At 28.7% G+C, this 24,722-nt stretch overlaps 1 protein-coding gene across 4 annotated transcripts; it reads left to right on the forward strand.

The window, feature by feature from the left end:
• Positions 1 to 1,319: 1,319 nt before the first annotated feature.
• LOC100788606 (uncharacterized) lies at positions 1,320 to 10,621 on the forward strand. Of its 4 annotated transcripts, none has more exons than XM_041012062.1 (19): positions 1,320 to 1,476; positions 1,625 to 1,688; positions 2,075 to 2,097; positions 2,216 to 2,400; positions 3,075 to 3,191; positions 3,299 to 3,344; positions 3,970 to 4,040; positions 4,254 to 4,355; positions 4,835 to 4,889; positions 5,483 to 5,576; positions 6,750 to 6,936; positions 7,555 to 7,714; positions 7,798 to 7,835; positions 8,755 to 8,824; positions 8,902 to 8,970; positions 9,063 to 9,088; positions 9,222 to 10,125; positions 10,231 to 10,283; positions 10,398 to 10,621. In XM_041012062.1, the coding sequence occupies exons 2-19, from the start codon at positions 1,647 to 1,649 to the stop codon at positions 10,547 to 10,549; spliced, it is 2,394 nt and encodes a 797-aa protein (XP_040867996.1). In that variant the 5' UTR covers positions 1,320 to 1,476; positions 1,625 to 1,646; the 3' UTR covers positions 10,550 to 10,621. The 4 variants fall into 4 exon arrangements, with proteins under 4 accessions (XP_040867996.1, XP_040867997.1, XP_006602055.1 ...); XM_041012063.1 differs by having other exon boundaries at positions 1,632 to 1,688; XM_006601992.4 differs by having other exon boundaries at positions 1,320 to 1,688.
• The last annotated feature ends 14,101 nt before the right edge of the window (positions 10,622 to 24,722 follow it).

Raw genomic sequence — 24,722 nt, forward strand, 5'->3', positions numbered from 1 at the left:
GGTGATATTTTTTCTCCTAAGAATAAATAAAAACCTTCATCAATCAGATAATTCATTATTTTTTTCTGAAAGTGAAACATAGATAAGTTGGAAACTGTTTTAATTTGTTTCTTTTTCTTTTTGTGAAAATGAAAGTTAAAAATTTGTATATCTCTACTTTTACCTAAAAATTTGTAAATTAATTAATTAATGTATGAAATTAGAAAAAAAACTAGCAGTTACGAAGTTAATAGTAGTAATAATTACATCATTTTTTTAAAATGTAAAGGATTAAATTGATTAATTATTTATTAAAGATGAAATTGACCGTAAATCGATTTGAGTTGTTAAATTAAATCAGTGTTTCAATTTATTCATAAATTAAACTTTTTTACTTCTTGAGGACTTGGAGGACTCTTGGAATTTTCATGTTGGCCCTACATGCATTTATTTGATTTTCCCACTAATATTATATCGGGAAGGTTTGTTTTCGAGAGAAGTTTTCTTCTTTTTTTTTGGGTGAAATTTTCGAGAGAAGATTATAATCAGAATATTTAACATTTTTATAAGCTAGAAACGGTTATGAATATAAAAAAAAAAACCAAACAAAGCGATTTCATTTTTTATTAAAAAAAGATTAAATATGTTTTAAATTTTATAAAATCAGTGAATTTTTATTTTTGTAAAAAATATTTTTTTTTTCAAAAAATATAAAACATTTTTAATTTTTTTTGTCATATAAGATAATTTTGTTTTTTACAAGGTGAGAAAAAAAAACTACAAAGACGAAACTACATCACTTTTAAGCTATTAAATCAATATGTATTGTTGATATCTATTTCTGTTTTATAATTAAATGATTTCAATTTTTAATTTGTATGCGCAAAGACTTGTGTGAATGAAAAAATATTTGTTGATAGTCATAATGGATATATTGGTGTCATTTGATCTTTTACTTTTACATATTTTTTAAGTATTTGTATATATATATATATTAACATATATTTATATAAAATAATTTTTTTATTAAAAATTGTAATCATATAAAAAGTTTATACTTTATAGATTCTAATCAGAGCTCTTGTGCAGGACACAACCACGACCAGTGTAACATATATATATTACAAAGTTTACACAAAAGTACTTATTATATCTGATGCTATAAAAGTACAAATTTTAAGTGGAATACATAATTTAAAAGAATTAATATTTATTTCCACAGAACTTATGAAATATATAAATCGATTTTTTTTTTACGTAGCATGTATTTTTTTTTAATATTTAAAGTTTAAACTCGGTACTAAAAAAATTTCTTTATATAGCTCCTCAGTTCAGTTTCTTCCCGCGATGCCATTCTAGTTGAAAATTGAAATTTTCGGTTTTCGTAGAAACACTGAAAGTGAAACAGCGGGTTCTTCAGTTCCACCTTTCAACGATCATATTCTCTTCACTACGCTCCGATACAGAGATTCAGATCTCGAATCGCCGCCATTGCAGGTCGTCTTCTTCTCTGTAATTGCAAAATCTCTCTCTGACTTCGCGTTTGCCTTTTCTATTTCTCTTTTGATAACTGTATTGATTGTTTTTTAAGCAAATTCCGAATGCGATCGTTCGAACGTTGCGATTCTACTTTGTTTCGTGTTAGGTTATAGATCGCGTGTTGCACGATGTTGCAATGGATGGGAGGATCCAGGCGGAAAGTCGCTACTGTGAGTTGGATTTTTTTGATGAAATTTGTATGAGCTTTGATGCATACTGCAATGTACTTTCAATCAAATTGCGAAATTTTGTATAATTAAGAAGAAACAAAATCTGTGTATTATTTCAAAGTTTAACAATATCCTATATTATAACGTAATTTTTTGCATTGAAATGATTACTTGCATTGGTTCAGAAGACGATATACCCTGGAAATTTATTACATGTAGATGCTATTGAAATCGTGAGGTTTTGAGTAAGAAAAAAAGAAAGTAGATTCCAAATTGCAATTTGTTTGAACAAAGAAATTGAATGATATTCGCTTCTCTTCTGATGTCCAAACATTGTATCTACTGGATGCATGATAATCACTGGCGCTGGGATGGGAATTTTTCAGTCAAGGAAGTCTACACAGAAGAGGTAAAACTTAGATGTTAGTTATACTTAAATGGAGTTTGGTTGGTTGTGGCTGGGAAGATTGGTTTTGCTGAAATTTGGTGGTTACATGGTGGAATTGTAATGAACTTATTACCACCAGGCAGAAGCAATACTTTGAACAAAGGAAACGACAACAACAAAATCTGCAGATGATAGGATCAGATAACTGTTTTGATGGTCAGGGAATAAGTGGACAAACCCTCAAAGAACAAAGGTCTCTGGACATTCTTAATTTGCTAAACTTGTCAACAAATCCTCAGCAATGCAATCCATTCTGCCCTAACGGTATGCATCTAATATTCTTTCCGAATAGCAGTTTTATTGCTGCTGTTTCTTTACAGGTTTGAAAGGCGAGATTTGTAAAACACTATTTTTATTGTGGCAGATATTGATTAATTAGATTGCTTATCTTAATTTTGTGGGCCTTATAATTTCACGTAGATTTTGTGCTACAATAAAAATAGTGTTTTACAAATCTTGTCATGTTTGAATCACATATGAATCATGAAGCCAGGACTATTACTAGCTAATGGAGGGTTATTTGTTGCTGATTGTTGCATTAAATGTTTCCAAACCTATCCTAGATCTTCTTCGTTTATATGAAAAAGAGAGAAAAGGTTCCTTCATGAGATTTAGATCAAATAGCATATGGATGGTTAGCACTATCCACTCCTTTTCTTTTGTTTCCCATGTTTGATGTTTCACTAATTAGCTAAAATGGAAATTGTTCCGCTGTGCTAAAACCTGATTGCAAATTCAGGACTTCTGGTAAAGTAGTCATTAGGATAAAAATTTCATGTTCTGATAGACTTCCCAAAGGACAACCATGTAGCTAATACTGCTTGTTTTTGTTTCCTTTGTTCTGATGGCTTTGTGTTGCTTGTCTATTTCTTTTATTGATTATGTCCTGTTTACTAAAATATCAATTTCCCTCCATATTGCCTGTACAACAATAAAAGGGAGGGATGATGGAGAAATCAGCATTTCTACCATGCCAGGCAGTGTCTCAACAAATCCACCAACAATGTTTACCAATGTGGATACTTCAGTAAATTCTTGCAGATTTGAAGAGGCAAGTACGTGATCTAGTACATTAGCCAACCGCAAAAACTGTCAAGTCTGACTGGTTTTATTTAAATGCAATATGGAACTAAGATGTGAAATATATAATGAATGTATACAGAAGCAGGGGCACCTTTGTGCTGCCAGATTGAAACATCATCAAAGAAGTGAGTGATACTTTTACATTTGTTGAGCCTTCTACTTTATTATTACTATTTTACTAGTTAATCTTAAAGCAATTGAATGGATCAAATTCATGAGGTTGGAGAATGACTGCATTGCCTACTTGTATGCATGATTTCAATTGTTCCATCTCAACTTATTGCTCCACATAGTAATATATCCATGGCTAGAAACAAATGTCATTCACTGGTTTCTTCTGAGTCCATTATGCCTTTTTGTTTCTTTTTATGGGCATGTGGGAGTTGGATTGGCATGGTTCCAAGCTTTAAAGATTTTTATCAGTTGAGTTTGTTCAGTCTGTGGCTTAGAAATTTTCATAACTCTAGATGAAATTAATCAAAACAGTTTAAAGATAAACCTAATAACAGAATTTGGAACTGAACCAAACCTTTCATTGGTTTGCTTTGGTTGTTTCACCTCTTATTTCCATCCAGATGTTTCCCACTTCTCATGCTTCTTTCTTCTCCTTTTGGGAGTTGGATGAATATGTCGAAAATTACAAGCGGACTCTTTCTAGGCTAACCTGCAACCATACTTATTTGTTTCACCTAAAACCCAATTTTTTTCAGCATTTAAAGAATTGATACTTTTTTTTTCCCCACTTAACAGGAGTGCTCCTGATCACCAGAATACTGCTTTTAATGGACCCCCAAATCAATGGAAGACAGTAACTGATCAATGTAAGAAGTATATCATAGATATTCAACAAACGTATGTTGGGGATGTGTTTCTTGCTATAGTACTAAATTTTAGATTTTATCTTAGCAATTTTTCTTTCGAGGCCACAACACTGGAATTTATTTAACATCTATCTTTGCTTTTCCTTTTTCAAAATCATCAATTGCCTGTCCTTACTTTCTTCGTCTCACCTATTGATTTGTCCTTGTTCTCAGACTCGGAATTTTCTGTTATGGATTTGTTTTGTGATGATGAGCCTAATGCCACTGCAGAAAAGTGTCCAACCTGTGAAGATCATGTTTCTTTTTCACTTGAAGGTATATATTGCTTTTCACTCATTTTGGTTCCCATCACGCTTCATATTGGATCTCTATGATTATTGTTATATGCTCATCAACAATATATATGGATATTTCCTTTTTAATTTTGGTAGGAAGCAAAGGTGATGGTTGAATTTCGTGTCTTGTGAACATAATAATGGAAGTAAAAAATTGATGATAACGATTAAATTTGTGATCTTCAAATGTAGCAATGAAACCAAATTTTTTAATGTTAGTTCCTTCCTCCGGAACTTGATATCTTAAAACTTTCTGTGTTTGTTTTTGTCTCTCAAATTAATTTGTGGTATTCATAATTTAAATGTTCCAATACATCTCTGTGTGTTTTTTCTAAGATGATTGCATGATATACTTCCACATTCAGATAAAGTGAAACTTTATATATACCAATGTTTATTCAATTGTTGGTCACACTGACATTTTTTCCCATATATATAACATTAACTGAATCCTTCTAGGTTTGGGTAAAGTTGGTACAGAGACACCAGTTCATTCTCCAGAACAGCAGGCTAGGTAATTAAATCGATTTCATTCGTTTGTTCCTTCTTTGTGTAAGATTACTCCGTTAACCTTAAATACTTTTAGTATTCCCAGCGTGTGATTGGTGTAACTATTGCCAGTTGCATGACTTTATGGCTAAAAATCTTGATTGAATTACAATGTTGAAATGAGCTTCAATTCAAAGTATCATCATATCATCTCACTCGCATTTTTGAAAATTTTAGTTAAGCATTTTGTCATTTTATACATGACCTGTTACCATTTAATACTCATCAGGGCATTTTTAATTGTTTACGAATAATGGTGCCCAAGTAGATTTCTTTGAATAGTATATCTTATACTACTTGCAAGCTGTAAATGTTTGGGGGATTTGTCCCTTCCGTTTTATGAAAGGTAGGCTTAGTCATTCACACAAAGCAACATCCACTTGTAAGTTATTGAATATAAAATTGAAATTTTATTAGGTTGACCATATTTTAATGAACAACATAACCTCACTTGTTGTCCTTTTACAAAAAGCGTTAGTAGCATTCAGGCATTTCACTGGCTGGCAGAATAGACAAATTGAATCTTTTCTAATGTGTTTTGGAATTTGTTGCTTGCAGAAATCCATATAGCTACTATCCATTGCAGAAGGATGGAAGGAAATCAAAATTAAAGAAACTTAGCCATGTGCTGAATGACATAGAACTTGAAGTGGTGAAGCATATATCGAAATCATCTTACCACACACACATGCATTTTTAATAATCCTATCTGCATCTTCTATAGCTATTTGTTCTTTATCGATCATTAGTTGATACCTGACTTGATATAAATCTTCCATACTCAGTTTTCTTTTATTAACGTGCTTTCGTAATTGTTATATCTTGAGTATTTTATTTTATTCCTTTTCCATGGAATAAAATTTCAGTATGCAATGATGACCATTGTGTTTGAAAAGTTGTTAAACACTGATGAGTTGAACGATGAGTTAGTCCTCAATCTAGTTATAATATGAAATTTATCCACAACATTGAGTATGGAGAGTCTGCTTTGGAAAAGCCAGATTTGTATATATATAATATATAACATATAATATATAATATATAATAGTATAATATAAGCAGTGGGAATTGACCTAGTGAATCATCACTTGGCTATGGTATTTTAATTAGAAACAATCATGATTAAGGTTGACAGATCTGTCTGTTTTAAGCAGAGACAGCTGATTTAGTAATTACCGGTAACGGTAATATGATAAAAGATATCAGGGTAAATTACACATTACACCCAACCTTTTCACCCTTTTTCAAAGTAATCATTCTCATTTTTTTTCCTTATCTCGTAGCCCCCTTAGTAAAAGGTTCCCTATACCGTGAGGTTCCGACTAGTGAGGTCTAGAGAGGATAGATAACATAGCCTTACCTTCGCAAGCCAAGACTGCCTTTACGATTTGGCCCAAGGCCCAAGTCACTAATTTTACATATTACATCCCCCAGAAAAATGAAATTTAGACCCATGCCACTTGCACATTCCGCTTAAAAAAATAGGAAATTTTAGGGGGCAAGGGGGTTAAGTTAAATGTTTTACTGCTGTTAATGTTAATTGAGATATTGAGGGATTGACTGATTGAGTTACGAAAAAAATGCTGAGTGGAGTTATTTGAAAAAGAAGTAAACTGGTAAAGTGCAATTTATCCAAGATATCAACGTGCATATTTGATTTCTATTCTTCTAGAACCTCTTTCCTCGTTCTTTTAGTCTATTCTGCCTCTTTTATTTAGTCTTTGGATCAGATCACAGTTGGAAATGGACTTATAATATTGTCCCCTCTGATTGATATACTTGCATTCTTCCTATTTTAATTCAAAATGTGACACACTACTTATAGGATACAATGATGCAAGATATCAAGGTTTCACCTATATGTTCTTCGGACTACCCATTTAACAAAGTAAGGCAAAGCTCGGCAATTGTTGGAAACGACAAGCATTTTTATGACCATAGTAAGAGAAGTGGCTTTTCTGTTATTGAAGAATTCTTCAAGACTAAAAATAGAGATGAAGACTTGTGGAATGGTAATCTATAGCTAATTTGTTTTTTCTCTTTCTTTGTTATATCGTATTGCTTTTTGTTTAATACTTTTGTTTGCTAACACGTTGCTAAAAACATCATGCATTTGCTGTAACTTCAACTGATTTCTTGTGAACTTGGTAACCATTTGTTACATCAAGGTTGTATGAAATGTAATAACTAATAACATCTTCCTCCCCCTCGGAAAAGTTTGAAAAAAAGTAGCAGAGACAGATGAAGAAACCATAAAACTGAAGAAGGGTAAAAAATGAAAAGGAAGGAACGAAACGTGAGATGCATAATTTTTACACTTTAGCAATGACCACACTTGAGAGATTGGATCATTTGTTTTTATGCACAAGAGGGATTGAGCTATTGCATCACTTGCTTAATGGATTCCGCTGAAATGCAACATTCATATTTAATATATCAATATAGTTTCCTGGGTCAATGATTCAATTAAAACCTGCCTGGACCACCACATTTGTCTAGGTTTGGTCCATAATCTGAAAAATACCAGAGCTGGCATCGATTCACGGTCACATATTTAGTGTTTCTAGTAAATGACATGAATATCTGTTTGGATATTGAAAAAATGTTTCTCCGCCTTTTGTGTAATATAGCATGTTCCGGCTTCCTTGATGAGAGTTTTGACAACGAGATGGGATATGATACCTCTTGTAAGAAGACTTTTCAAATGGGTTCTAAATCTCCTGAATTATTGAAAAGTGGGGCCTACAAAATGGAAAATTATGCTTTTGAAGACCTACTCCCAAAGAAATGGTATTTGCTGTACTAGAGCGTACCTTCTCCTGTTTCCGATAAAGATATTTGACTTAAAGATGGTTGTATGTATGGCTGTGCAGGTCTTCAGCTATAGCGATGAAAGAGATCGACATGAGTGGTACACTTAGCTTCCTTAAACTATCAAATGGAATCTTACTTCCAACTTTTAGAAATTATTCTTGGAATACCAATGACACTGACAAGATGATTTTATTTCTATGGAATCTTACTTCCTTTTACCTATTTGAATTAATTCGCTACTATGACTTTGAGTTTCTGTTCTTCAGTTATATCATGCACCAAAAAATTATGTTAGGAATTGCCTGGTCATTTTGCACTTCATGAAACATATCGGGAAACTTATGTCTTATTTTCTTAAGAATGTATTTATTAGTTATACTCAATTTGAGCTACAATTATGCGCGTGATGACAAGTCAGGTTATGTGCTTGACCAATAGTATCTCAAGTTCTCAACCCTAAACCCTTCATTGCCAGCTAGTTGTAAATACTAAGCATCTTCTCTGGCCAAAAGTTACTTCTAGTACGGGACTAACTATTTGGGTAGTATGTACTATTTTGTTTTTTTCAAACACAAAAACTCATGGCAGTACTTGTGATTGCTTTGTACTTGAATGTTATTGTTGGACACAGAAAAGCTATTCGATACCTATTGAGAGAAAGAGAGAGACATGTAAGTATGATAGATGATATAATATGATAGGAAGAGAGAGATAAAGAAAATGATAGGTATTGGTGAAATGTTTGGAGTGAAGAGGTGTCCACCAATCATTACTCATTTTTCTTATCTACAAGCCAAGCTTGCCATTTTAAACTGCTCACGGGTCAGAATTTGGTCTACTAGACTGATAGTAAATGTGATTCACTTATTCTTAGATCTGATGTCGTGTAATGAGCATCTGGCACGTATGATTTTATTGGTTGGTTTGTTAGTCTGTCGCATATTGACGTAAGTAACGATTTATATATCCCTCCATGATGGTGTTTTTACTTTTATGCATTTTTTCTTTATCTTCAGAGCCACGGTCTTCATTTTCCAAAGATGAATTAGAGAATGATTTTGACTTTTACGTTGCTAGCAGCTCAAGGTATGAGCATTATTCTTAGAAGTTCTGTAATAGGATGAGCATTTTTTTATGTTTTTGTGCTGTCGTTAATTTTATAGATTAGGTGGGAACTTCAATGCTCAAAATTTAATTCCAGAAGATGTAAGGGATAATTCGAGCTTGCTGAGGTATAACCATAATAGTCCCGTGTTTCGTGGTAATTTTTTTGTGTTTCTCTATACTGTCACCTGTGTTTGACTATTTGTCTACTTTCTGACAGCGAAGAGTCAAGCTCACGCACTGCCGGTAATATAACGCATCAATCCCTCTCTGACTCATAAAAGCACACTCATTAGGGTTATGCATATGATTAATAGTTCTATTTGATACATAAGGCATAAGTGCTATTCTTAATTGGAATGTCTGCATTGTATGTCAGAGAGGGGTGTGTCCACTGCGCATTCACCATCAACAATATTGACGGGAGAGAACAGAAGAAAACACAGAAATGCTTTTGCAAGCCCTAGAAAACATAGAAATGTTTTTGCAAGCACTAGAAACAAGTACAGTACTAAGGACGAAAAGTACAGAAGTATGCCAAATTCATCAAAGCGAATGCCATCTCATGACTCAAACTCTATTCTACAGGAAGAGTTGGACGCACATAACAGTTGGCAGTTTGAGGAAATAAATCCTTCAGTTGATAAGAGTTCTGTTGCCGCCTCATTCTGTCTAGATTTGGAGGCAGATTTTGCAGTCTTCGGATCCAAGAATAAAATTGAAGATCCTTTTAGCGTCTTTATTACCCCTGAATTAAGTAACAAGGCCAGTCCTTCCTTTGGTGGATTTAGAAAAGCTGCACCTCTTGCAGATTCACCTCCTTGCAGTTTCACCTCTGAGAAGTTTGCATTTGATTCTTCAATCGCATTCCCCAATGTTGGTTCATGGCCAACCGGTCCAAGTTTATCTCCAGATTTTCAGCCCAAGGGAAAGTCTGAAGATGCTTGTGGTGGTTTCGATTGTGAGACTTCATCTACTGATATGTCAGTGCAGGGAAGTGTAAGCAAAGGGGAGAGACAAGTGAAAATGCAAAAAGACACCAACAAAAGTTTTGAGCAAGAAGATGTTTTCCTGGGAGATAATGAATTGTCCTCAGAAAAGAAAATGTCAGAAGATGCTCCATCTTCCAAAAATCACACGAAAGAATGTGAAGGCACCGAGGACACAAATCCAAAGACAACAACACAGTGTTTTGTAGCAGCTGACTCTTCTGGTCATGTGGAGGAGATATCATCCTTACTGAAGAAGCCTGACAAACAAGAAAGCCAAGTAGATAAAAGAAAGTATGTCCATTCTTAATTCTATATATATAGTTTTTTTTTTCTTTGCTTGGTGGCTGGGTCAACACTCTCATAACACAATTCTAAGGAAACTGAAATTTTGACCAGGAACAATTGTGATGCTGAAACTCCTCTTAAATGTAATAAGAGTACAAAAGAAGGTATGCGATTCATTTGGCTTTATCCATCTAATTGCTTTGCTTTTGAAATCAAAATTCAGTTCACATTTCCTTATGCTGTGGATGTACATGCCACACTCATTTCTTTTTTCACAGAAGTGAAATTTTGGTCACCTGAAGGAAGAACCACGATGAGTGGTGGAAAACATAAAAATGGTAAAATTAGCTTGTCGGGTCAGGTGATGTTTGAAAGCTACGTCTTTAAGCTTCTGCGTGTTCAGAAGGTATTGAAGGAGGCATGTACATGATATGAAAGTAAATAACGCTTTCCTTGGACATAGCATTAGCAATAAAATTTCTCATCAGAATTCGTGAACAAAGGAACATTAAAAAAAAATTCTTTCCAGCGAGCATTCTTAATATAGTAGATAATTTTCTCGGGTAAGTTTTGATATTGCACCCGCGTCCCTTTGACAAATTACTAAAATCATTTTTAATCGTGACACATTTTAAAATAAAATATATTCCAGAAATGAATTTAAATATACATCTTAATTATGTTTTAGTTTAAAATTAATGATCAAACTTTTACTTTAGGGTCTTTTGGTAAAAAAAAAGTTTTTCCTGACCAAGAATCCTGATTCCCATGAGAATAATGAGTGTCTTGGAATCATAATTCTTAAGAATCACAAATATTAAAATATTGAGAGAAAAACTCAAAATAATTCTTATTTTTGGTACGGAAGCTTATAAAACGCAGTTCAGTCCCTAAAAACTCTTAAATTTAGTCACAAATCACATAAAAAAGACATAGGATTTAATCCTAAAATATTGAGAGAGAAAATTTCCGAAATAATTCTTGGATCTATTATTATTCTTATTAGATACCGAAGGAAAGAGCACCTTGTAATAGGAACACATTAAATAAGGGAGAAAACTAAAAAGAATGACGAAAAATAAAATGAATGATGTGATATATTGAAAAAAAAAGTCAATGAATCAATTGAAAGAATGAAGATAAAAAAATAGAATCAAAGTTTGGAGTTGAAATTAATTATGAATGGGAAACAGATTGATCGAAAACTGAACATTATTTAAAGAAATCATAGATACGTACGTGTTTAATTCAATTCATATTTAATTTATAAGACTCGATATCCATGCCTTCAAATTTTGCATATTTAAATCTGAACTGACCCCATTTTTTAGTTGAATCAATTCGAATTCATTATATTTAGTTATTTAAGTGTTTGGTCCGGATTCGTTCCTAACCCTATTAAAATTATTTTCAAATCTTTATGGGGCGTTTCATCACATCTTTTTCCATTTCCGGAAATATTTCCTAGAATATAACATAAAATATCATTATTGGATATTAAAAAATATATTTGGTTGCATTTCTGGAAATAATTTTTTAAAAATAAATAAAAATGGAAGTTATAAGTATAATAGACAATAATTTTTTCATATTTTTATGACAATATCACTTACCCATCCTTCTCCATGGGAATAGAAATGGAGGAAAATATGTTAAAAAAGAAAATTCTAACATTTCCAAGAATCCCTGATATACTAGAATACTTTTTAAAAATTTGTAATAAACATGAGAATATTATGAGTACATTTTTTAAAATTTTTACTTCGAACAAACACACTTTTATTCTAAATTTGGAATTCCATTTAAAAGAGAATAAAATATGTTTTTCATCTTCATAAATATAAAAAAAATTGAAATTCTTTCATGTAAAATTTTTAATAATTTTTCGTTCTTATAAAATTAAAATTTAATATTTTTTTGACCTAGAGCTAGACTCCATAAATCCCATACCTACTTGTTACTCTCTCCTTCTTGGCTCATAATTAAATATTCTCTTTTTATGATTTTTAGGTTATAAACCCTCGCAAAATGCAACAAAGCACCACATGAGATTCACATTCATGTGAATTTTTGGTGAGTTGAACGTATGAATTGTGATTTTATGATGTTATAACCTCTTATGATGTTGAGATTGGTGGATGAATTTGTGATGACGTATGATATTGATTTGAATGACCATAACATACATGCATTGATGAATGACATTACATGTGAGCAAGCATGTAAGTTGGGAGTCCTAAGAAGGCCCTCAACCTAGTGTTGGAGGTTGTCGTGGTGGATAACATCAAATGGGCCTATATAATGGTTGAGTGGATGAATCCCTAGATAGGTTAAGGTTTTTGCAAGCCTTAGTGAGGTAAGTCACTATCCACACTCATCCATTTTCGATAAAACCATACTTCTTTTGCAGGATTAATTCGAGTCTCCCTGAATGATTAGATCATAGAGTGTGACTATGTTAAGGGATGTGTTTGGGTTAATCGCTCAAAAGATGAAATCTTCCAGGAGTAAAGAGTCAGCATGACATAGCATGATAGTTAGACATGTGCATTGATAATTGTGACTTAAGAATGACATGTTACTTGAGGAGTTGTATTAGTACATGACTATTGGAAAAATGAAGAATTTCTATATTTCTTTCTAAATTCTTGATCTTATATTTCTTTTAGATGTTGTTTTCTTTTAAAATGAGCTTACACTTGCATTTTATGTTGAACTATGATGATGGTGTCATTTGATACAGGAGAAATTATGATGTAGCCTCTAAGGAGAATGTCATTGTGGTTGATGTGGACTTGGTGGTCGATGTAGGGGCGAGATTTAACCTCATTTATTTATGTTTTGTCTTAGTGGAAACCAACTTAGGTTTATATATCTTCATGGATCTATGTTATATTTATTCCCTGAATAGGACCCTTAAGTTTTGTTTGGAGATTTGTTTATGATGTTTGATGATATAGTGCTTTAGAACACACGTACCTTTATGTTTTATATGACTCGAGAACCTTTTATGGATGAAGTTTATATGACATGCTTGTATTCATGAAAAAAATTAGACATATATTAGTGTTTCATGTAAAATGACATCTCGATGATCTTTTATGGATGAAGTTTATATGACACGCTTATATTCATGAAAAAAATTAGACATATATTTGTTAATTAAACTAATTCAATAATTTTAAAGGGACTAAAAATGAATCTTCTTACGTTAAAATTTTAGTGTTTCATTTAATAATATTTGAGGTAGTTACAATATCCTTAAAAGTTATAAACCTATAAAATGTGTACTTTATTTTTACTTTATGATATATATATATATATAAACTTTTATTTTATTTTAGATGAGATTATGTTTTGCATTATCTTATAATGATTTTTTTAAAAGAAATAAGCATATGATAATTTATGTAATAATTATTAACACGAATTGATTATTAAAAATATATACTAAATTTGAGATATTATTTTTATTTATGATAAATTTAAATTATTAAATAAATTGCGATACATAAAAGTATGATTTATTTGAAATAATTTTATTTATGATTTAAAAAATTTAAAGAGTTTAATAAACATATATTATTAATAAAAAATCTTACTATCAAATATTCATTATTATAAAAATTAACAAACTTATGAATGCATGTTTACAATTATATTATATCATAAAAAAATATATTATTATTAGTATATGTATTATTTATTAAAATTTAAATATTGTCACAATTACTAGGCACCTAAATTAATTGAAGTATTTTTCTGGGTTACACATTCGGAGGGAGTTGCTTATAAGTTATAATGATTTTATTCAATTCAAACCAAATTTTCTATGATAAAGAATTCATACTGTCACTGCACGAAAAATATTTATTGAAAAAAGTCAATCCTTTGAGTAAGTCTAAGTATTTTAAAAAGATTCTCGAATAAGGTATACGGTAAATTTAATAAAAATCCAATCTAAACATCAAATTCCTTCTCAAAAAATTTAATGCAACGATGCACAAACATTTTTCTTTTTTTTATAATCATATGCACTAGTGTTTGAACTTTGAAACCACTTGTTAATAAGTATTTATTTATCTATAGAATTAGTAATCGCTACGAAAAGGAACAGCCAAAACATTATCCATAGACGCCCAGCCGCCGGGTTCCCATTCCAGCTAACGGTTCACACTTCACACAAATGGTGGCTTTCACGCTATTTTATTTACTTTTTCTTGGAATGGGAATGAAAACATGTTACAAGGGATGCATGTTGCGAGTCCACATAGGTGGTTAGTGAGCATGATAAGTGCTTATATAATTGAGTAGGTCATTCCCTTATAAATCGATTTTTAAAGGAATATTTCAAATGTTTAATCAAACTTTAATATGGTATCAGAAGAAGTTGCTAGTCCTTACTTTTTGGTGACTAGCCCTGACTTCAGGGACGTGTTAAGAGTTTCACATCGTGTGGTTAACGAGTATTCTAACATATTAACTATTGATTTTGACAAAAATTAATTTAAAATTATTACATCAAATTGAAATATGTGTTTAAACTAATATTAATTATAAATTTCATATTAGAATTCTATGTTCTATGTGACTGTCAAATGGGCACCTAATTATAAATTATAACCACATCTCTCTCTCTATTTTTTTTCCAGAATGTATTTATGAAAATGGAGTGATCTTGTTCATTTCATGGAGGCCGGTGAGAATAAAATAATATTTTAGTGAAGTGGTCCACAATGGTGTACAGATGTACTGTAGCTGGGAAATATGATGATTAGCTTTTTAAAGGACAATTGTTGACCAAGACGAAACAAATAGAATTGCCGAAAAATAAAAATATGGTTGTTCCTAGAAAGAAAATAACATAAAAATATGGTTGGACACAATTGGTTGAAATGTTGCTTACAAAACACCTACCTCGTAATCATATATGGAATTTGTTTCTTTTAAGATTTTTCATCAACTTAGAGCCTCTTTGTAGCCTGCTCTAAACACCCGATTGTTATCAATTTGATTGCTTACCTAAAAATTAGCTTTTTAACTTTTTATTAAGTTATCATTTTTTTTTTCCAAACATAACCCAATAAATTATATTCTAATTAAATTTTATAATAGATAAATATATTTAGACATATAAATTATTTTGTTATATAAATCAAGTATATCGATAAAAATAAAAATAAATTAAAAGTAGGTTGAGAAATAAAACTTTTGGACTAGTTGTTCATTGAAATTAAAATTCTAATTTTTTAAAGGAATAAAAGTTAAAAATAAAATCAAACAGTTAATATATGAGATTAGAATAAAATACATAATTCAATGAGAGTAAAAAACTAAAATGACTTCATAAAAATGATTTTATTTAAAAATAATTTTTTAGAAATAATATTTTTTTTAAATTACTCTTTGAAACGTTTTGATTAAGATGAAAGATAGGCTGTAGCATTTTTATTAATTAAATATTTAATTTAATGACCTTATTTAGTGGCGCAATACCGTACATTTGGCTTTAAAATATACGATGATGATTTGTTGTGGTTGTTTCCAACGTCATCATCCCATTTTAGCCAAAAAATTTAGTTTTGTCTTGTTGATGCAATCACTTTCGGAGCTTCATTTTGATAATATGAAAATCTTGTAAGCAGTGGAATTTTATACCACTTGTTTGGGGTTATCTATGTTATAACTGTGAAACATATTTTATTATTATTCAGAAGTGTGAAACATTTATTCTTTGATGTTAATTAATTTCGGTTTAAAAAATCTAGATAATTATTTTTAAATTTTAATAGTATTTTTTAATTGTATTTTTTATTCACAAAATTTAAATTTGGGGTTTTCCTTAAAATGTGAGTCTCGTTGTACTCACATTAACAACTTGTTAATAACTTTTATATTAGTTTAATAATGGATATTTTTGTAGAAATAAATTTTATTTTTAAGCTTTTATGGGAAATTATTTATTAATTTATTTGAATTATTTTTAAAAAAATGTTTTTATGGCCTTTAAATTTTTTCATAAGATAAATTTCTTTATAACAAGTCAAATTAAATATGTCGAGAAATTTTTAATAAAAAGTAACACACTAATATATAAAAAAAAAAACTTTGGAGATTGATTATTTTCAATATTTTAAGTCGATTTCATGAGTGGATGTAAAACCAACCAATACATAAAGTAAATACTTTTTAGGTTGATTTCATAATTAATGCAGAAAGTAATTTTTTTAGATCAATTTTACTATTGTAGCCACAACTGACTTTCTACATTAGTTGTGAAAATAATTGTTGAACAAAGTCTTTTTTTATATATATATAAAAATAAAGCTACAATTATATTGCCTCCTAAATATACAATATTACAATTAAAAAATAATAAATAAAAAACTATAAAAAATAAAACAATTTCATTTCATTGATTTTATATATATAATACATCTCGTATATCAAAACGTAAGTGTAATTTTCCTATTACAAGTTTACAACTAAATATAAGTGTAATTTGACTGTTTACATGAGCCAAATGTGAGAAAATTTCGATTCCTTTTATTTTCTTCTGATCCAATAAATTTTATTTCCCTCTAAGGTATTTTTCCTTCCCTTTATGTTCCACATTTCTTTATTATATTAATACATGTCTGACAAAAACTATCACCATCATTTTGTACTCTCTAACACCCATTTTTAAGTGGGGTTTTTTTTTTTTTTGTTAAATCCAGTAGAAAATAATGGGTGTTGTCATGTTGGAATGTATAAGGTAGTGGTGGTAGCTTTATTAGATATATATGAATTAATATTACTTGAGTGGAAGATTTATAATAAAAGAAAAAAAAAAGAGGAAAGGAAAACTGCCTTCATAGAAGAATTGAATTTCTATTGAATAACAAAACAAAAAGAAAAAGAATAGTCAAATTTATAGTATTTGGTCCATGTAACTAGAAAAAAGAGAAGTTAAGTTCATGATCTCTTATTGTTGTAATATTAGACCATGATAATAATGTTTGGAGTCCTCAAACAAAATACACATTCATCTATAGGTGAAAAATAAGAAGGTTAAGTAGGATTTGAAACACGGAAAGAGATTAGGGTTTGAAAAAGTCATAATTAGAGAGAAATAGAAAAGGTTATCTCAGAAAGGAGCGAAGAAAGTGCATGTATAAAGAACATCTTATGAGACTAGGGTTTGAAAGATGAACACATTGAAAACAAAAAAGTTTCAGAAAAATTAAAATGATATAAAGAAAATAAAAAAAACGAACTCGTGAAGGTATATGTAAAGTTGAAAATATTTTTCTCGGGACGTTGGAATAGTTGAACCATAGAATAATTTTTTTCCTTTTAAAGAGAAGGGAAAAAAATAATTTATTATCTCTTTAACCCTTAAACTTTTCAGAATTTTGTTTTTATTTCATGAACTTTTTTTTAATTTGTCTGCTTTTAGTTTTTGAACTTTTCATTAATCCTAATTTTTAGTTTCTTAATTTTTTTTCATTCTTATTTTTAGTTCTTTCAAAGGATTAAAAGTAAGGATGATTTAAAAAAAAAACTAAAAATAAGAATAAAAAAGTTAAGGAATTACAAATGAAATTAAAATTAAGGGATTAAAAAAATTATAAAAAAAGTTAAGGACTTAAAAGATAATTTATAAAAAAAAGGGGTATACACTATCTCAATTGTATTTTTTTTCTATTAAGATTAACGTCTATTTTTGTCTATTAATAATTTTTATTCGAATTAAGTGTCTCAAATTTTAATTGCTACAATCAAATTTTTCTATCACTTTCTTTTACATAAAATTCTCAATGTTTCCACTTTAAATAATTATTGATTTGGGATAAAATTTATTTAAAAGGTGCAGAACTTGAAAAGTTAATGAAATTTTTGAATGATTTTATAACTTATGAGATGAAGGTTTTGAAGATTACAAATTCTGAATTTTTTAGCTTTTGGTAAAATAAAAACATATAAAACTATAAAGATTGTTTACAATTGTTTATTATTGGTAAGCTAAGAGGCTTTACGTGAAGTACAGGAAAAAAAAAATATTGGACAGTTGGGGGTGGTTGTTCTTGTTGAGCTAGAGCATAAGAGCATGTTCGAAAGGATAATCGCAACTAAAATATTTGTCCACAACCACAAAGAAATATAATATAGTTAAGTTTAAGATATAATATTGTTGTCCATGTTGCAACTAACATAACACAAACCTCACTTCTAGATTTCTTAATGCAATCTTTCATGCCCCAACTAAACATTTTGCAATATAAATTTGCTTCTATAATATGATCTCATTCATCTAGGTGAGCAAGCCATTAATTCCAATAATTTGCGATTCTAATCCAATGAATGTTTAATATGCCCAACCATGATAGAACCATGCCCCACGAGAATTGTTCAAACTCAAATTAAAACAAATAAACTACCCCGTCTCATGCATACATGCACGAGGGATATATATGCATCATTGCGTAGCTAATGTGTTTTTAACTATATCATATGCAAAAGTCAACAAAATTAATTTCTATTACTAATTGCCTACTCAAAAGTTCTCTATGAATTTGGTTCCATTATGTTAAGAGTATTTTGTTATGGTTACATACGAGAAGAGTATGAGAATAAGCAAAGGACGGAAAAATATAGAAAATTGCTTTTTGTTAAGAAACTGATTTTCGTCAAACTGGCACAACTGCTGATTTATGTCAATATGCTTCTTATACATTTTCAAAAAATTTAATTTAATTTTTTTTCTGTAACAAAACATTTAATTAATTTTTACTTAAAAGAATTATGACCGTCCAATTAAAGATTCGTGCAATTTGTGCATGTTTTGTTTCGTAATAACTAGCATAGCTATAAAATATATAGTATATATTATGAGTGCGATTTTTAACGTTTGATTAATTAATGGGTTTCTCGTAAAAAAAAATTATAATAATGTAATGGGTTTGGTTAGTCAATGGCAATTGACGTGCATTATATATAAAGTGTTCCACAATCGATCGATTTTTCAATTTACCAAAAGATCAAAAGAAAAGTTAGGACTTTGTCTACTTCTGTTCTTTCTTATTTAACTATTTTAAAATACAATACACAAAAGAACTATAATTAGTATTTTTATTTATATTAATTTTTTTTATAATTTCTATCATTATATTTTTTCTCCTTTATGGCGAGTATTAAAAATTAAGTGAAATACGGATATAATTAAAAAAGTCTTCAATATTTTAAAATTCCAGAAAATGATTATTGTCATTAATTACTTGGTAGTAATATGGCATATATCTAATCATGCCACGCTAGTGACTATTATAAGTTATGGATAATTTATTCGTGGGTTCTATATATTTTATAATTTTTTATTTATATTTTATAAATCGATTGGAGAAAATTATTCTTTTAAATTTATATTTTAAGGTTAGATTTTTCCTCTTTCTAATTTCAATATTCATATTATGAGTTTGGTAAAATATTTGTGTTCTATTTACATAATTGTGAATTTGATCATTTGAAAGTCTTGAAGACTTTATCATAAAAGAAAATTTTTAGAATATTTTTCATACCAAAATGAGAAATATAAAAGGAAAAATAAAATAATATTTTTCTCACTCAAAGTGAGAAAATAATGTGATAATGATTGAAACCTATAAATTTTATTATAATTTGATTTTACACAAGAGAAAGTCATTCTTTTGAGTTCACATTTTAAGGTAAGACTCTTCTCATCTCTCTAATCATATTATTCATAATTATGATGTCTATATTTATATTGTTCACATAAATATAAAATTTATTTAAACATAATATCTCTTGAAGATACTATAAAATAAAAAAATTCTACAAATATTTTTATAAAATGTCTTGAAAATCTTATCAAAGAAAGAAATTTAAAGTTTTTCTTTATCTCACTAGAAGTGGGAAAATCATACAAAAAATGAAAAGGGTGAGTTTTTCATTCTTGAAGAACAAAAATAAAAATGATTGATTCTTTCTCATTTAAAGTGAAAATATAGTGTAAAAAAGAAAAAAAAGAAAGAATTTTTCATTCTTGAAGAACCAAAATAAAAATGATTGATTCTTTCTTATTAGAAGTGAGAATATAATGTAAAAAAAAAAAATCATTCTTGAAGAACGAGAATAGAAAATATTGATTCTTTCTCACAAGAAGTGAAAGTATAGTAAAAAAAATAAGAATTTTTATTTTTGAAGAATGAGACATTTTATCGTTTATTAAAATTTTAATTTGTATATAATTTATCTTAGTTTTTACGTGATATCCTAACATGATTAGTCTTGCCTATAATATTTTTATATGTGCATCTAAATCACATAATATTTAAGGTATTATGTTATATTAATATTTTATTTGTCAATATATGTTATGATTCGAGTAATTATATCTGGTAAATATTATTAGAATATTATGTATGATTCTTGAATATATACAATCTAAATAATTATATACATATTAATGAATAATTTTAAAATAGGAAGCTAAGATATTCATAATTTTTTGTGATAATTATTTATGATATTTATTGGCATTTATATTTATTAGTGTTAACATTGTGAGTGAATATATTTTTCCATGTTATATATTATATTTGTGTATGTACGCATCAAAAAAATATGTTATGTGTATGTTATATTGTGAGTATAAATATCTCATATTATACTGTGAATGGAATATGATGGAACCAAAATAAAGTTAATATTGACAATGTATTTGCATATAATGTAGAGCTAAATGTAATAAATGATATTGATAATGTCAATCAAGAGCAAGTCTATAAAGAATTTTAGACAAAAAAAATGATTGAGCAAAATATAAAGACTCAATTGAGGCAAAATTAGATTCGTTTTCTTGAGCGAATGATTTTTGGACCTGTAGTTTATACACTTGAAGATGTAAAACACAATTATATTTTTGGACATGTATTCTATTCACCTAAAAATGAAATTTTTGGACAAGTAGTCCATATATTTAAAGATGTAAAATCTATTACATTTTTGGACTCGTTGGTTATACACTTGAAGATGTTAAACCAATTGGGTTCAAATAGATTTTTGTGCAAAAACAAAATGAGAATGGTGAAATTGAGAGACAAAAAACATGACTTGACATTAATTTTGAAGACACATATTCACTTGTAGTGAATGTGAGTACCTTTGATACTTAATCTCTCTAGTAGCACATAAAGAACTTAATTTACATCTAATGAATGTTGTTAGAACTTACTCATATCAGTTATATGATTCTCTTGATAATGAAATTTACATGAAACTCCCCTAAGGAAATAATTTTCCCAATAATGCATAGTCTCTAGAAGAATACTCTTTACGGACTAAAGCAATCAGGTCACATGAGGTATAATCAACTTAGTGAGTACTTGCTATGTATTTTCATGAAAATCTGAAAATAGAATTTTTATAATTATTGTTTATATAGTTGACATAAATATTATTGGAACTCTTGAAGAGCTTCCAAAAGCTATAGATTGGATAAAGAAATAATTTGAGATGAACAACCTAGGAATCACAAAGTTTTGTTTAGGAAATTGAATATTTAAATAATATAACTTTTGTGCACTAAGAAGCTTATATAGTAGAAATGCTTAACATGTTTTATATGGAAAATCACATTTGTTGCACATTCCAAAGATTAAAGGTACATAGATGTGAACTAAGATCCTTCTAGATCTTGAGAAAATGATGAAGAAGTACTTGGTCTTGAAGTACCATGTCTTAGTATTATTGAAACACTAATGTATTTTACTGTGCATCCACGACTTGATATATCATTTCCTACTAATTCATTAGCAAAATATAATTCTTCACCTATAGGAAGACATTTAAGCACATACTTTGTTATTTTAGAGGTTATCTGTTAGATCCTCATAGTGATATAACATAAGTTTACATGAGGTGACACAACAATTCCATGACAATACGTGAAATAAGCCAAAATAGGCACATAAGCTAACCATGCAAAAATTTTAGCTCAATAAGAGAAAAAATGACATCGACGATCACATGTGAAGACAATGTTACATGTATTGCTTAATTGAAAGAAGGATATATCAAAAGGAGATAGAACAAAATATATTTGATCAAAAGCTATTTTCTCTCATGATCTCTAAAAGAAATAAATGTTCAACAAATTCTTTTGCATGAGAATCTAGAAAATTCCTTTACAAAGTTCAACTAAGGAAGATTTTTGAGCAACTAACTCACAAGATTAAATTTTATCGTCTTAAATATGATTGTCTACATGAGGGGAAGAAATAAATACGTTTTGCACTCTTTTTTCCTTTCCTATAGTTTTGTCCCATTGAGTTTTTCTGGTAAGATCAGGCATGTGATTAAGAATTGAAGAATGATGCATTCTTTTTCCTTCACTAGATTTTTATCCCACAATGCAAGATTTTTCCTAGTAAGATTTTTAATGAGACACATTTTAGATAATGGACATCTAAGGGAAAATGTTATGAATAATCTATCTATGACTGTTCATATCTTTCATTATCTTTTATGATCTTTATATTTATCTTTTGTAACTTCCTCAATTATCTTTCATACCTATAAATAAATTATTCCTATTGGAAAAAATACAAACAATTTTCATTTTCTCTAAACTCTATTCTTTTTTTCTTTACTTTTTTCTCTATTTTTTTGTTTCAAATTATATTTTATTTAATAGTATGTAATATGTTAAAGACTCTATTTTCACAAAAAAAAAATTAAAGACTCTATTTAGAAGAAATTCTTGATATATACTTATATAAAAAATTAGGAATGTAAAAAAAATTAAACTTATTTCATAAATTAAAATCAACTTATGCACATCAACTTAAAAAAAATTAAAAAGATAATTTCCATAGTATTTGAAGTGGCTGGATAAGTTGATTTTAACTTTTACAAGAAATTTAATTTAATTCATTTTCTTATTTTCTTTTTCTTGTAAGCACTTATGCAGACATTTATTCAAACAAAACCTAAAAGGCCATGGTATATATGGTACTTCATTAGTAAGTGGCGATAGAGATTTTTCTTTTAAAATAACATTTTTCTTTTAATTTGTAGATATTGCAACATTTATATGTGTATCTTTTACGAGAGTCAATCTTACTTAAATTATATAATTAGGATTATTGTAAATGATAAATATTTTTTTTTGAATATTTAACAAATTATATACTTAGGTCTTAAATTTAAGATGAATGATCAATTATATTTAAACAATTTAATGCAAGTGCTCAGTAGTTAAACATATAAAAACTATAACATTTGTATGCATCAAGACCAATAACAATTTTGTTAGAGGACTAAATCAAATTTATTCATATTTATAAAACTAAAACATATTTTATCTTATAAAAATTGATAAGAATTAATATTATGTTAAACTTAAAAAATAACACAAATAGAAATAAGTATTTTATTTCCAAATAGAAAGATAAAAAATGGAAGTAAATAATTTTTATTAGTAAAGTTTTTATAATAGTTAAATTTTCATTTTATAATTATAGGTACTTATAAATGACATTTTAATATATATCAGTCACTAATAAAAATTTGAATTAAAGACTTCAATTCATTGAAAATCTTTGTTTATACTGGAATTTAGTATTCATTAACTATTAAGCGCGCTTTACCTAGAGAGTACGGAAAAAAATCCAGAAAGTAAGAAAAAGTAAAATACCCGTATATAAATTGCAATTCAAATTGTAACGATAATACCTTTATAATAAAATTTTAAAAAACAAGAATTTACCTCACCACAAACATGACTAAGTTAAACGGAATTTACGAATAACGCTGAAGTCTTAAGAAGATGGTAAATAATGTGTTTTGAGGTAACAATAAAAAATGCACATATAGTATTTTCACTTCAAATAAGTAAATAAATAAAAAAGTTACATAAAATCGATTTTTTATTTGTGGTTTGAATCCATAGAAATATACTGATTTAAGTGTAGGTGCATGGTTTTAATTTATTGAATAACCTCATACGTAGAGAATAATGAAGCTTCCGATAATCCCCCATCCTTAAATAAATTATATTCTTGCACTACAGTGATTATCATAACCCCACCACTATTTGGGACCCAGTGGGTTAAAAATCAAGCTAGCCTAATCATTAATTAGATCATGATTAAAAATATTATAGATAAATTTAAGTCAAGCTAAACTCAAGATTCATGAATCTGCGTATCAACGTAGTAATAACATTACATTACGTGTAATGAGTAAAATTAAACTTCCTACAACAATAATCAGATAGTAGGACAGAGGAAGGAAGGAACAGCATTAACTTTCATTGCCCATCATTAATAATTCCCATTTTAAAATATTTTTTTCTAGTCCTTTAGCCCAACAATCCACAATTAAAATAATAAATTTAATAATGCTAATATAAATTATTGGCAAATGCTAATTATCTTTAAAACTCTGTTTAAAAAACTTTAAAATAAAAATATTTTTATTAAGAGATAAAAAATTATACTGTCATAAATTTTTTATACTTTTTTTTATGATTTATATAATATTTTTTTTTTTAATTTCGTAACCAATACTTTAATTAACAAACCCTTAAATTATAATAT

The sequence above is a fragment of the Glycine max genome, chromosome 18, assembly GCF_000004515.6.
Source record: "Glycine max cultivar Williams 82 chromosome 18, Glycine_max_v4.0, whole genome shotgun sequence".
NCBI lineage: Eukaryota > Viridiplantae > Streptophyta > Magnoliopsida > Fabales > Fabaceae > Glycine > Glycine max.

Excerpts from the sequence above, each read along its gene's own strand:
- LOC100788606 (XM_006601992.4), top strand. The coding sequence starts at position 1,647 with ATGTTGCAATGGATGGGAGGATCCAGGCGGAAAGTCGCTACT. Across the intron at positions 4,356-4,834 it reads TGTTTCTTTTTCACTTGAAG|GTTTGGGTAAAGTTGGTACA; the intron begins GTATATATTGCT and ends GAATCCTTCTAG. Across the intron at positions 8,825-8,901 it reads TACGTTGCTAGCAGCTCAAG|ATTAGGTGGGAACTTCAATG; the intron begins GTATGAGCATTA and ends TTAATTTTATAG.